The sequence below is a fragment of the Filicampus tigris genome, chromosome 3 (assembly GCF_054856515.1).
Source record: "Filicampus tigris isolate MCC_2025a chromosome 3, RoL_Ftig_1.0, whole genome shotgun sequence".
NCBI lineage: Eukaryota > Metazoa > Chordata > Actinopteri > Syngnathiformes > Syngnathidae > Filicampus > Filicampus tigris.
Window position 1 is genome coordinate 25,874,423 of NC_141219.1, and position 16,002 is coordinate 25,890,424.

At 39.9% G+C, this 16,002-nt stretch overlaps 1 protein-coding gene across 11 annotated transcripts in view; it reads left to right on the forward strand.

Moving 5' to 3' along the window:
- tjp1a (tight junction protein 1a) overlaps positions 1-16,002 on the forward strand; it is a 132,846-nt gene that overhangs the window by 19,998 nt on the left and 96,846 nt on the right. For all 11 annotated transcript variants that reach the window (XM_086025030.1, XM_086025036.1, XM_086025037.1 and 8 more), the window contains exon 2: positions 6,749-6,962. In XM_086025030.1, coding sequence (XP_085881156.1) covers positions 6,749-6,962 — 214 coding nt within the window. The remainder of the gene's footprint in view (positions 1-6,748; positions 6,963-16,002) is intronic.

The following is a 16,002-nucleotide window of genomic DNA, read 5'->3' on the forward strand; positions in this document are numbered from 1 at the left end:
TAACAATTAGGGATTTCAAGATATCCAAATGTCATGATACGATAATATCACGATATGAACCTCACGATACGATAATTAGCACGGTATTGTGGAGAGGTTGGCGATATATAAAAAAACTCACAATACTGTCAAGAAAAAAAAAGGAGCTCGTATAAGAAAAACAAACAAACAAACAAACATCACAATATTCTGTTTTTGTACATAATAACAGAATTCACAAAGAAATAGGCTTAGCCAGTCATGGGCTCCTACTGGCGATTAGTGTGGGTTTTAAACATAGGTGGCATCAAATTAAACTACACTAATAAACTAACCACCAGAGTGTGCTGGACAACTGCACAAAGGGAAAACAACTTTGGCTTTTAAACAGATTTGCTGCTATTAATATCTTGACACGACGGCGACGATATAGTGTGGCAATTTAATATTGCAATACCACAATATTGCCGGTATTGTGACATCCCTAGTAACAATACATCATGGTAAAACATGTTTTTTCATTTTTGAGGACATTTAAGACGCTTTTGCTCATAGACTCAATGTCATTCATACGACTGGTGTTATGTCCATTTAAGCTAACATTATACTGTAATTGTATACAACTTTTACGATACTATACAAATAGTGTATAGTAATTAATTTGAAAGAACTGGAGGCTGCCTATTGGAATACATGATGGAATATGCATTTGAATATGCATTTACAATACTTGACAATAATGTGCACAATTCCATGAATGTAAATGTGAAAGGCTGCCTGCTTGTCTACACTGTATGTGCCATACCAATGGTTTGCAGCCAGTGCAGGGTTACCGCCTCTCACCCAAAGACTGCTGGAAACAGTGCCACCTCACCTGTGATCTTAATGACAACTGGTGTAGATAATGAATGGGTGGCCATTGCCTAATGTTATGTAAAACCCCACTTTCACACTCTAAAAACAGTTGGGTTAAAAATAATTGGGGTCAAAAATGGACCGATACATAAATTGGCTCAATTTGACCCACATTCTTGCGTTGTTTTGTACAAAACAGTCAAATTTTTTGGGTTGTTTTGTAAAAACCTACCAATTATTGGGGTTGTTTTCTGCAAAAACAACCCAGAAAGTTGGGTCATATTGTGTAGTGGATCGGTCCATTTTTGCCGCAAAACTCTGTTATTTTTAAGTCAAATGTTTTTAGAGGGGCGGCACGGTGGTCGACTGGTTAGCACGTCAACCTCACAGTTCAGAGGTCGTGGGTTCGATCCCGGCTCCGGCTCCCTGTGTGGAGTTTGCATGTTCTCCCCGTGCTTGCGTGGGTTTCCTCCGGGTACTCCGGTTTCCTCCCACATTCCAAAAACATGCATGGTTAGTTGATTGGACACTCTAAATTGCTCCTAGGTGTGATTGTGAGTGCAGATGTTTTTCTCTGTGTGCCCTGCGATTGGCTGGCAACCAATTCAGGGTGTCCCCCGCCTACTGCCCGAAGACAGCTGGGATAGGCTCCAGTACGCCCGCGACCCTTGTGAGGATAAGCGGTGTGGATAATGAATGAATGAATGTTTTTAGAGTGCACCAATATTGGCAGAAGTTCCCTTTCCTTTCATGGAGCCCAACAATAAGAGTTTCAAAGGGACGTCAGCGAGGTTGTCTGAATCAAGCAGGATGTGTCATGCATCTCTCGTCACTACATGTCCGCTACAGTGGGAGTGGGGCCCGTTAGCACAACGGTGCATGTTCAACGGCCCCCCATCACTTCAGGCTGAAGAGTCAGACATTACGAAGCACTCAGAGCCATACACTGACAGTGTCCCTCTGTCCTTTGTCTCTTTGCATTATGGTCATTCTCCTTATTCCCTGTGTCTTTATTTCGCCTTGCAGCCTCATGTTCCCTCATGCTTTATTCACCTGTCTCCTTTTGTTTCGTCGTTTTTGTCTTGATGCTCAAACTTTTGCTTTTGGCTGCTGAGCGTGTAACGTCGAACAAAGTGAACTACTTCAGTGCAGCTATTTTTGGTTTAGGACCATCACGTTGTGGCCTGGATGATATTAACAAAAGCATCTCATTATTGTAGTACAGTATATCCAACGCTTTATGCCAACCATATTTTACACTACAATGCACAGAGGTAGTTTTCTTTAAAAGCCACTCCAGGAGTACGGAGGAAACCTCACACACATTTTGTGTACCGGTATGTGTGTGTCCTAATCAGTATATGACACATTGCTGTTGTCCCTGTGGTCCTTACTAAAGTAGAGTAAAGTGCTCTTGGTGCGAAGAGCTGTCATAATAAAGTGTTAGCTCATATACGTCTAAAAGCAATGAACCCAGGTACTCCCCTAATTCATCACATTTAACTCACAGTGAGCTGGCCTCTTAAAGAGACAACTGTGAGCTACAGAAACACTCAATACAGCATTCAATGTCCTTTTAGGGATTATAGGAAAACATGATTTGAAATGCCAAAATTAGAGTTGAATGTGATATGAGGTGACAGGAGCTCAGTATAGTATAAGGACTCTCCCGCTTTGGCTTTTTAAATTGTGCTCTACAGCAAGAATAATTTTATGTCAAGTCTTAACTCGATTTATTATGATTTCGATGTTGTTTGACAGTAACGTGCACATTTCCAAGATTCTGGGTAATTGATGAAGTTTGCTACTGACCTGTTTAATGCAGGGCAGAAGGGAAATACTCTATTTTGGGCTGAAGTCTCATGCAACATTCATGAACTACTTTTCACTGCTGTCAATGTTTCTTGTTATTTCTCTATTTCTGTACCGCAAGATGTGTGCTTTGTTGTTTTCACTGAAGAGGTTGCTTTGGGGACACAGTCAGTGCGCTCCAGCCTTTTTTTTTTGAGAGTCTGTCTTTTTCTCGAAAAAAAAAGTGCTATTTACTTCTCGCTGCATTGACATGACAGGCATGACTCAATATATTGCCCCAAAAACCAGTAGCATCACTCATGATTAATCATTCAGAGGCCACCCATAAGTAAGCGTGCATGTTTTACTTTTATCTGTCACTCTCAATAGTTGCAATATTAGGGCCCTCATGCAGAATGAAGAGCCAACAATACTATACTATACGAATAGGCATATTCTAAAAATAATTATCACACAGTAAATGTAAAAAAAACAAACAAACAACAAAAGGAGCAAATACAGTGGACCCCTCACTCTAAAAACAGTAGGGTTAAAAATAACACAATTTTGGGTCAAAAATGGACCGATCCACTAATTGGGTCAATTTGACCCACTTTCTTGCGTTGTTTTGTACAAAACAGTCCAATTTTAGGGGTTGTTTTGTACAAAACTACCCACTATTTGGGTTGTTTTCTGCTTAAACAACCCAGACAGTTGTGCCCAGTCTGTGAAAATACACATTTTTGAGTTACTCACGATATTCTTTCCTTGGTGATGAGTTTGCTCTCAAAACCTCAATCAGCTAATATTCCTGCACATCCTTGTAGATATAGATTGGCTGGCTTTTTAGTTCACGCACTTACTGCGTGGTCCTGGAAGTAGCTATGGCAATGCATAGGATGACTGTAATTCAAATGTCTTTCAGTGACTGACTTTTTTTGGTATAAATTATGAACACATAGACCAACCCCAAAGTCCAAGGTAAAAGCAAAGGTGCTCAGATTGTTGTAATCGAGTCTGTCCGATAGTCAGTGTTTTGGAATAACAATAGCCTCAATCTTAAAACCACATCTTTGGGGGTGTTAGTGAAAATATGTGAAATTTGTATTTTATAAGGTTAATTGGACACTCTAAATTGTCCCTAGGTGTGATTGTTTGTTTGTCTCTGTGTGCCCTGCGATTGGCTGGCAACCAATTCAGGGTGTCCCCCGCCTACTGCCCAAAGGCTGCTGGGATAGGCTCCAGCACTCCCCGCGACCCTTTTGAGGACAAGTGACAAGATGATGGAAAAAGTCAACAATTATATTTTATTAGCTTCTAGGTAAAGAGATTTATACTTCTAGACATACTGTAAAAAAAGTTGTCAAGTACATAAATGGGCCCATACTGAACTGTATATTACACCAAAATTCATGTTCACCTTTTTTTCTTTACTTTTATTAATCCCCCCATTCATAGATATCTGCTGAAACTAAAACCCTTCCCTTCACAAGCAATTAAAACAAAACAAATGAGAAATTGTTGAGGCAACGGCATGTAGTCAACAATATTGTACAGACACTATGCTTTCAGATCGTCTCTGTCTGGAGTCATGTTAAACCACAACAGAGCAAAGAATTCAATTATGCTCAGCGCTGAAAAAACATCACTGTCTGTTTCTTTCCCTCTATAACCTAGGTTTTGCCTACTTTTTATCCTGTCTATGGTAAGAATGACTACAATTATTGAAGAAAAAACTAATCACTCCTCACAAGTAGTGTCAGTGGAACCAAAAAGCACCATCAGCCGTTGTCTACAATGATTTGTTAAACATCACATTGGTGAATAACAATGCTAACTGACATTTTCAAACACTACCACATGGGTTATTATTCATAAAATCTTCCAATTTTAGTTCAAGAACATCCCTTCTTGTGACCAAAGCCACAACTCCATGTGCTGACATGGCGTTCCAGACCTTAGAGCAGCCTCAACCTCAGTGAGCCTCAATGTTGTCATAAGTGCCGCCTCTCGTTAAATGTGTACATAACATGAGTAGCTTCTCATAGTTCTAAGGTTTGGGATTCAAATCTTGGAGTTTGTATGCTCTCCGTGGGCTTTCTGCGGGTAGCCTACTCCAGTTTCTCACCACATTCCACAAACATACATTCGGTTGATTGGAGGCTCTCCACAGTTGTGAATGTGAATATGAATTACTGTTTGTCAAACATCTCCCCACGATTGACTGGTGACCATTCCAGAGTTTACGCGGCTGCTCACCCCACGTCTGCCAGGATAGGCTCCAGCTCACAATGGATAGGGGGTAGAAAACAAGTAATTCAGTAAACACGAAGAATATAATAGAGTGATTTATCATAACAAGAATTCCGTAATTGAATGTCACAGATTAAACAAGGTATGGAAGCATTGCTCGCTGTTTACATAATAGTAGTGTACAACTCCTATTCCACAATTCGAAAAGATCTGGTGATACTGTAAGTACAGTGAATTTACTCTCAAGAAACAAATCTGAGGTGATGAGATGAGCTGTGTGACAAGTGTCTTATCCTGCTGGTTGTAGCGATTAGAAGAAGATACACTGTCATCAGTGGGGGTGGGAAGGGCAAGAAATACATTTTAAATTATTCTCCGTTGGCCCTGCATTAAGCGTGTTAACAAAATATTACTCCTACCGCAACACCAGCAGCAGCCTGAACTTTTCAAGTAAGGCTAGATGGTCCTGTTTTCCCGTTTTTTTTTTTCTTCCTACGCCATGTTGTGATCCTCCCATCTGAAGGTTGCAGCAGAAATCGAGATCCGTAAAAGTCTTCTTGAGCTTATGAAAAGGTCTTCGGTTGCTATAGCTCAGCCTCTTCAAGATTGAACATATGCAGAGGTGCTCTCCAACGTATCTCGACTGTAAGATAGTGATTATTAGATTTACTGTGATCTTTTCATCAGCATTAACCAGCCTGAGAGTTCATTCAGCCTTGCTATCAACTTTGTATTTTTACCCAGCCAACTGCTGCCTGCTGGATATGTTTCTCTTTTTGAAAAATTGCATAAGCGCATAGCAATAAATACAAGTGTTGTCCCACGTCAGAGACTCGCTTTTATGCACCCCTGTCAGTTTCTCATATTTTTCTTCAAGTATTTTTACCATTCCATGATAGTAAGGAGCTATAATAAAGATGTAAATACCTTTTATAATGTATTTTTGTTTTAGATTTAATATTCCATTGGCACGTGACTACTGCGAATGGAAGTTGTCTATTATTTATTTATTTAGTTGACTAAATAATGTGCAGATTCCCCACTCCTCCCAAAAATTACTTAAAGGTTGAACTAAATCTCTGCATGAAAAAGCGACAAGTAGAGCTATAATGCTTAATCTTTGTAACGGCGGCGTTTTTATTACAGCTCTTGTGTTTGATTGTGCAAATGGGGGGATAATGGCCAGCCGGTGCATGCGACTAATAATGAAGTGGCATTACTCCTGATATCAGAATTGCATGCAAAATACGAAAAAAAAAAAAGTCAATAGGAGACAGATAAACATTAAACAAACAAATAAATAAATACATTTTCTACTGCCCCAAACCAAGGTTTGCAAGTGAAGGGAAGGCCAAAAGAACACTGGAAAAGTGTCGACTTTATTTCCCTTTGCAATGCTAGGTTCCCTATAAATATAAAGCATTGTGGCCTAGTAATAAAAAGCAAGTGGACATGCCATACCTTGTATCCATCTGCATGCCACCCTGTTGACATTCAACCCAATTACTCACACTTGCTTGACTGTCACCACACCCAACAGGGGAGGATGTCCTTTAAAAGGCATCAAGTTATCTTACTTTGATCCCCGAGGCATCTCTAGTTTTTTTTTTCTTTTGATTATGCATCAGTTACTGCCGGCAAGCAGTGAGCACTGAAGATTTAAATCGTGCTACTGAGAATTGCGTTGAATCTGGGTCGACGTTGATGTGGAGACATGAGCTTGTTTAGTCTGGGAGCTTGAAATTTGTGAGATGCATAGTCAGTTCTGCGTTTGTACAGCCCGATTGATTTGACCCTGGAATTGCAGACAAGAAACTATCGACATGGCACAAAACAGCATCAACATCATCGTTCTCTCTTTCTCTTGCAGGGTAACACCGTCGGACGGAGAGACGTCACCCTCTGGTGTTCCCGAGTCTTCAGATGGGCCTATAGGTGCTACCGGGGGTGCTGGTGCTATGGCCATGGCTGCCACATCCACCCTCTCCCTGCCCATGAGCCAGGGGAAACCATCCTTGCGTCGAATCAAAGGTCGCATTCACCGCAGCAAGAGCCTAGACAGCATTGATCTGCTTGACTCCAATGTAAGTGGGAATGCACACTCTCGTTAGCGCCTGTCGAACAAATGTGTTCTCAAATGCAGATGCACACATTTTTTAGAGTTGGATTATAGGAATTAAAACACAATTATGTTCCCATTCTGTGTATACAGTATATGTAAATTAGGGCTATATATAAATTAGGCGATACACAAAATTGATTCATTTCGGTTCATTTCAATTCGTTCGTCACGTTTTGATATATTTTTTAAAATGTTTTTTTTAATTGCTGAATTTTCACGCATTTGTAATTTGTAATTAGCAAATCCAGGTCCAGAAAGTAAAAACCAAGCCACCCTTTGGCTTTAGCTACAGGTGCTTCTACTCAAGAGCTCGTTTACCTGCTGGTTGAGTAGAATCAGCTGTGGCAGGGTTTTTACTTTCTGTACCTGGATTTGCCACCTCTGGTTAAATACAGTAGGTGATGCATAGGTACTTGTAGTGAAGAGCAGAGATGGGTACTTTACCCTATTTTGCCGGTCCGTCCTCCATCCCTTCTGTGCACACTTTCATCATCGTCTCTCCGTGCTTATTCATAAAAACAGTCATCTTCCAACCTGGTCCGTCCTCATATTGCATTTTGTATTGCATTATTTCTCAATAATAATAACTATTGCAAAATAAAAATAATTGTTCCAAAATAATGCAATGTTATCTTAGAAGGAGAACGAAAGACTTCCACGTCGGTGTCGTACCTTAAGGTGACGGCGGCGCTTGCAATGACTGTTTAGAGAGATTTTTACACTCTAGAGATGTCCCAGACAAGGAAATTCTTTGCATGCAAAGGGATAAGGTATGTACTAAATGTTAACAGTTAGTTAACTAAACAAAATTGATATCCACCTTTTTCCTACGCCCCATAAAAATCTTATCCTGGATTACACACGCAAAACAGGCTAGGCTGTCAATCATCAATGAAATGGGTGGCGTAATCTATGATATTACATGTGTTGAACCACTAGAGGGCAGACTATGCCTGTGAGTGCAATGTTACTGCAGGGAATGCACATTGGAGAGATGTTGCAGGTAGTTAATAAAGGGGGCTCCACTGTTCTCACAGAAGAGAACAGTGGCCTTTCTTTTTAAGACAACACAACACATCAGTCAGTACTTGACCCGGTTAGGGACGTTTACAAGGACGGACAAAAACCCACTTCCGCCCCTGCTTAGTCCGTCCTTTTTAAAAAACTTGTCGTCTTCCGTCCCCAAAATAGGTGTCCACCGTTCTGTCCCTGGGACGGAATACCCATCTCTGTTACTTACTATCAGGTCTCTATGCTAACAGTTTGAACCAAATGAAAAAAAAGTATATGTTTTTTTAAACTGCAATTTCCCCCTTTAAGTGCAACATATCGTCGCTGTCCTGTGAAAAACACATATGTCCATTTTTTTCATTTTTCTCATTTTTATATGAATGGTGCTTCCGCGTTACAGACATCGCATTATCTTTAACATTTTTTTTTAAAAATTCAAAAATTGGACATGTCTTTCACAGGACAGCCACGATATGTTATATGATAAATAACCCAACAAAATGTGTTTCATGTTACCACTATTTGTTCTGTAACTGTAAAATTATAACAAAGAGCAGCATGTGATTATTTTAATCAACATTGTCATCACTCATATGTGCAGTCGCTGCATTGAAATACTCTGGATCATACGCGCCAGGTCCATTTCCAATAGTGCTGGCCAGTCTGCCCTACAACGCAAAATGCAGTTTATGGCCACTGAATCACAGCTTTTACATGACATGCCCATCAAATCTGAAATATATTTCTCTCTTTTGAACTGACTTTTCATCTTCACTCGTTCCAGCCATAGACACACACACATTCATGACACAATGACCTTTGGTTATGCAATGTTTCTTAGGCTTACAGATGAGCACACAACGCGTTCCATATGCCTCTCTCTATGACTGGCTTACTCTCGTAAAAAGTATTAATCTAATATGTGATTGGATAAGCCGCTTGATGCTAAAAAGCCTGACCAACTCTGGGATTGTCCATTGAGCTCCACTTTCTCCACCAGTCAATTCATGCCTACATGTGCGGTCGTGCTTGTGTGTGTGTTCGTGTGTCTGTGAGGATCCGTTCTGGGAAAGCCACCAACGGTTTATGGCTCCCCCAAAAAAGCATGCCAAACTGCGACTAATTCAAGCTTGCTGAGGCTGTTTCTCGTGGCACTGAACCACAGAGGACACTAGGATACTGATAAATCTCTCTCTCCCACAAAGCACTGAATGTCGCTCCACCACCGCTATTCTCAACTAGGTAATGACACGGTAGTGGATTTTCACTCCCACCACACTCCACGACCCTAGTTAAAACATTTTTTTTTTTAAATCCTGTCCCGTTCTGCTCCCATTCAGAGTGACTCACATTCCCGTACTGCAGTTTGGAGGTCAGCTACATTCAAAATGGCTGCACATAGGTCAGAGTTTTTTTTTCCTACTGGATAATCCCGCTCCCGTTTGCTCCCGTGAACATTTTATCCTGTTCCGTTCCGATCCTGTTATTACAGGTAAACTTGACTGCCACAATCCCGCGGGATTCTCGAAAATATGCGAACCTCTATTCTCAACCCTGCCAATGTGTGCCTTTATATATGGAGTGTGTGCATGCGTGTGTGCCGGCTTGTTTGTCTTTATTTGGAGCCGCCTGGTTGTCACAGTGGGAGAGTCGGGACTTGTTGTGACCATGTTTAAGAGACAGCATTTGCAGTCAACACAAGTTAATTCAAATTCACATTCACTGATGTGAAGGAGGGTCAAAGGTGGACGAAGAAGTTGTACAGTGAAGGGGGAGTGGGTGACAAGTCAGGGACGAGCTCCGAGGTGACACAGCACTGCCACCCCAAGTGATGTAATACTCATTCACATAATGGCACATGCATTAGGTGTTACACTTGGCTTTTTTTTTTAATTGAATACGAATGCCAAGTCGACGTCAATCGGTCGCTGATGATGTCATTGATATTTTTTAAGTACAGCACTATAAATCGTCATTGTGGAGTAGTAAAGTCAACTAGTAGTAGTAAAGTAGTAAAGTCCACTAGTCTGTACTTACACGCATGCACCCGCACACACACACCTAAACACACACACTTGCCTTTTTCTAATTTTAGGTAACTAAAAATAGCTTTGATAACTAAAAATAGTTGTGGGGTTTTCAAAGCCACTGCTGCAATATATTTGAGTGTGAGGCTTGTGGCTTACACTGTTTAGGAACTTTGCAGGTACAACTCAAGAGCCAAAGGAAAAGAAAGGTTAACTGAGTAGTGGCAGCTGGTGGATTTTTTGCTGGGGGGGACACTATAATAAAGGACACATTTTTAGGTGTCAAAAATAACGCATTAATAATAAGTTAACGCAAATTCCCTTTTATTCAGTTTTTTTTTTTTTTTTTTACAACTGAATACTGCACGATCCTGCATTGGCTTTGTACTGCCTAGTTGTGTGCTTTGTTTATTGCACTGTTCCTGCTGTTCATGCTCTCTTGGTGGTAAAATGGTGCACTCATGTAGATAACACACCTAGAGTATATTGGCTTTGTCCGAATGTCCACCCTTATCCCCTAACCTCTCATTCACTACATAGTCCCGCAATATATAGAGCCTAATGTACACGTACGGTAGTTCCCTTACTCAATTGGCGATTTGGACGGTTAGCTAACTACTTTCCATCATGCGAGCCACATGACACACCGGCGCAGTAAGATCTCTGACAATTTATTGTGAATATTTTGAATTAATTTAATTGAATTAATTATTTCCGTGGCTACTATATCGCTTTGGTGTTCGCGCGTGCTTGTGCTTGTGTTTTGTTTTCCTGCTTGCAAAGTATTGTGGTATTAACCTGTTGAGTGACCATCGATGCTCACAACTTTTCCAAGTGCATTGTGGGTAATTTTGAGTGCACTACATTTTTTTCTCTCTGGACATTCAGATAGCCCTACAAAATGCCGTGACCCCTACTGTATATATTGCTCTATACTGTAGAGCAATATATATATATAGTAGAGTCTTTAGGGAATAGTGTGAACTTTCCAACACAGCCATTGGTGAAATGTGCAGAAGACACCACCAAAGAAGCAAACCTGCTCGGCGCATTTTGGCAATAAATACTGCATACTTATCTATCTCATCCAGTTGAACATCCTTTAACTATCAAGCGATAACAAGCTTTAGACCCCAGAACTGTATTTTGTGTGTGATCAGGTGGATCACTCTTGTATCACTCATGCCATGTTACAGGCAGATGTTTGTAACTGAATATTTGTCCTATCGTTTGTTGTATGTTCAACCTTTTTTTTATTGACAACATATATAATACAAAAATCAGGCAATCCAATTGACATACTTTACATACAGTTATGGGCAACATTTGTGTTTCAAATGGAGACACTGACGTCACTCACGTTTGGCAAGAGACACGAGGTGCATTCAAAGACTGCTTACACAGTAGGACATTTTAAAGTCGGACAGAAAAAAATCCATCAATGCATTAAACATTAATAACTACAAATGTCCAACCAATGTGGGCTTTCTATCAATCTATAACAGCTGACATATATCAAGATCAATGATGGGGTGGAATCACTTTGTTCTTTGACTTAATTACAATCAATGCATATGGTCACTTGTGCGAGAACACTTAATCAAATCACTAGATTTCCATCCTCCATTCTAGTGGTTGGGATGTCAAATGTTAAATTTTCAATTAGATTTCAATGAGACTGCCCAAAGGCTTAAATAATAAACACCAAATATTTGGGTGACGTAAGTCTCGTTAGACCTATGTATAGTAATGAATATATAACTATAAAAGTGTTTAAAATGTTCAAAATGTATTTTTGATCAAAAGTATATACAGAGATTGTTTGAATTAATACCAATAAAAAAAAACATGATGTTTATATGAGACCAATTTCCCCTGCTTTTTACTGATGTTTATTGCCATGGCATTGTTTCAGTCCTGAAATTTTGGTATTGTGACAAAACAGCTGGGAACATTTTTATAGCAATAAAAAAATGTTCTGCAGCATAGTGCACTAGTGGTTTGCATGTGTCCAGGGTTCGAATCTTGGCTCTGGCCTTTTGTATGCGGTTTGCATATTCCCCCTGTGATTGCATGGGTACTCCTGCTTCCATCGATTTTCCAAAAAGCGAATCCAAATCCACATTCATAAAAACACAGGGTTGGCTAAAGTGATGCACAATTAATTTAAAACACAAAATGTATAACACTGTATAACACTAAAGTACAAAAATAAAACCCACACAAAGCTCTCAATTCATGCATGGTCAAGGAGAGCCAAGGAGATGAATTGGGGCAGATGTGGGGGGGTAGTTGGTTCCATGGTCTGGAAGCCACTGCGGCAAAGAATCTGTTTGGCCTATTTCAAGCCTGATTTGGGGTTGACCAGGAGAGATTAACCTCCAGATCTCAACATATTAGAAGCAACACTATTAAGAGCTTCATAAGTAAAAAATGTCAAGTGCATTAAAAAAATCATTAGCGACATGATTAATGCGCTGTCTCCTGTGTGTGCCAGTCAGTCAGCAATTGTGCAGCAGCGTTCTGCGCTCACTGTAGCCGTTAGAGGGCAGCCTGGTTAACGCCAACCTACTGAGCATTACAATAGTGTCACCTGGTCGAGAGATCAAAGCATGATCTTAGTTAAAAGCCATAACTGAGAGAGACCAGATGATACTACAGAGTTAATCTGTTGTCCTATTTTAAAATCCTGGTCAATTCCTACACCAAGAGTGGTGACAACAGGCCTCATCCAAGGTGCACGCAGGTCAAGAAATAACACTACTATTGTATAGGTTTAAACTAAACAATATAGAACTGAGGACGTTTTGGGACATTCAAGCTTTGATATCGGCTAAGCAGTTAAGTACGTGCTGAGTACAGCCGCCAGGGTCATTTTTTCTTCAGAGGAGATACATTTGAGAGTCATCTGCAAACAAATGACATTTGATGCAGTGCTTTTAAATAACAGTAGCCTACACAGGGGAAGCTGGTTCAAAGAAAATATAATAGGCCCCAGAATGGAACCTTGGGGCACTCATCTAAAAAGGAAGCAGATGATGAATGAAATGTACCAAGAGAAACATTGAAACTTCTCTTGGACAAGTAAGAGGGGAACCACTCCAGGGCCATACCACTGAACCCCACTGATGTGATTACATAGGGCAGTTTTTCCCAACCTGTTTTGAAGCAAGGGACATATCTTACTAAATTCTCACACCCAACAAAAAACAAAATGTCACAAGTGGATAAACACGCTAATTTTATTTTTAGCACAATGCCCATTTTTAGCACAATGCCGGAATTTTTTATTTTTTATTTTTTCCTTTGTCTTGAGGTGGTTATAATGAATTTCACCTGGCAATCCATAATGTCAGATGGCTCGAAGTCGTTTGGCTGGCTCGGACCGACTGGAACCACGCGGGTCGATTAAATATGCAGACAGGAACTCGTGGCATTTAGGCGATGCCCAGCTCTGATTATTTGTAGATGATTTTTTTTTCACACCAATTAAGGGAAATTGGATAGTTTCCCGTGGCACACCTGATGACCTCTCCCAGCACACTTAAATGCTGCAACACAGTGATTGGGACTCACTGGGATAGGGGATCCTGCTATGAGAGAATGTCTTCTTTATTAGTGTGTAAAAAGTTGAATTGGGAAGCGTTATGGCTAAAACTATAATGGCTCAGCTGCCACTAGCAATTGGCACGTTTTGTTGTTTGAATCGAGTTGGAATCGAGTGAGAAACGGAGATTTTATTATCCGCGGTTAAAACCTTTGTTGACACATTGGAATTGAATGTATTTATTTAATGAATGTGTTTCTCACAGTATCTGTAGATTTTGTGTTCTGGCATAGAGTTTATTTTTCCCTATTGTGTCCTCCCTCTGGTGCACAAGCCATTTCATACTCTGATGTGAATACTGCAGACCTGCAGTTGGCAGGCCTCACTGAAGACAAGCCAGATTTGGAGAAAGACTAATCAGACCTCAGAGTTTTATCTTTTAGGACTCTCCTTCAGTAAGGACCGCCTTTAAGCGTAGCCTCAAGATAGCCTGCCAATTTCTTTGCGAAGTCAACCTCCCTTCTAGCTGTCGTTTCATCCATGTTTCCTCTCCTTACAGGAACATACAATATCAGCAACAGAGCAAATAGAACATGATGTGTCCTCCACTGTTGTTTTCCACTGAGACGACATGACTGTGTGACTACCCGCCAACTGCATGTCTCCTTGTCCATACAGACTACAGAAAATGCAGGCTAAAAAAAGCTTTAGTATCCATTTCATCCCACTGAGCTTGAAGCGCTATCGACTGGCTGGAGCATGTTACCCAGATACATTAGCTATCTTTCTCCTACCTTCCAGTAAGCCACCACATGTAGTGTATGGGTATAAGTCTTTGGCATGAATAATAGATTGAAGAAATGATCTACTTCATAATGCAGTGTTTTCTTTCTTTTACTTGCAGCTATTTTGTGCAATGAAAGAGCACTGCGAAAGCTATGGGGAGCGACTGAGAAGTCTACAACTGAGTGAAATCGTCAGGGATTTGACATGTAAATTATTGAAAACAGACTCTTTTATTTGTCATTTAATATACGCTGTGTGCCAAAGTGTGCTGCACTCTGGACCACAGAGATTTGTTCCTAATGGAAAATTAGGATGTGTGTTTGAGAAGGTTCCCATCCACAGGGGATATTTTTCCTCAAGCGTTCTTTCGCTGATATATTTTGACAGCCAGTCTATAAGTAAATGCATGTATCCGCCTTCAATTTGTCTCTTTAATTCTTTTACCAAGTAAATATATATTCCAAAAACATACAAGTTAATACATGCAGCGCTTCACAAACATTAGACCACCTGTCATTTATATCGTGTCAAAGTGTCAGATGTGAGCTAGTTCTGAGAAGTCAGAGTCAGATTAATCAAACATTACATTCAACAGCTAAAATTACATTTTTTTAAATTTAGGAATGCAATCAAATTATAATAAGTTGACTTGATTATGAAATAATAATGGTGCTTCTTTTTTGCGTTTGACTGGACTTTTGAAAATGAATGCAAAACAATTATTATTTTTAAGCATTAACATGATCATTTAGGTTCAAGCGCTTCAAAATATTGCTGTATGAAAATAATACAGACAGATTTAAAACAAAAGCAAAACAAAAGATCATGTTAATTACCTATGTGCTGTTAATTTCAGGCAGCAGTGAGAGTGGGTCATGGTATAATACATTTGCTAAGTGCTGTACTTTACATATTTATTCACCTTTTAAATTGTTAATGTTGCTCAAATATGTCCGTCTGTTTCAGAGCAACTTCAAGCCCCCATTACAAGGTCAGATGTATGTAAATCAGGGGTCACCAAGTTCGGTCCTCAAGGGCACCGATCCTGCATGTTTTCCATCCCTCCCTGCTGCAACACACCTGTTTCAAACGATCTATATCATTACGTTTGAAACAGGTGCCCTTGAGGACCGAACTTGGTGACCCCTGATGTCAATGAACTGAAGGTTCCCTTGTGATGCCTCTGACATTATGCATTGCCAGGTGAAATTCATTATAATCACCTCAAGACAAATTGGAATGTAAAAGGCAAGCGGCACATTATTATTATTTTTTTTTAATCGCACTTTGCATACCCATTTTTTCCTTATCAGCCACCATAATCAAGGGTTCTTGAAAAAAATGTGAAATTACAGAAAATATACCTTTTAAGGGTCTCACATGTCGGTGAAATAATTGTAAATATAACATTAAATGCATTTAATTTAATACATGTTTGATAAAGCCGATCAAATCAAATCTGGATGTATACATTTCAATCACATCATTTTGTTTTGTTTTTTAATTCATCGTGATTGGCGCATAACTGTAAAAATACTTGGTCCAAATACTTCTGGACGTAAATGTGTGTCTGAATCAGCAAAAGTAATCCTGCCATAAATTATCCAAGGAATGAACAAAAAGCCTGAAAG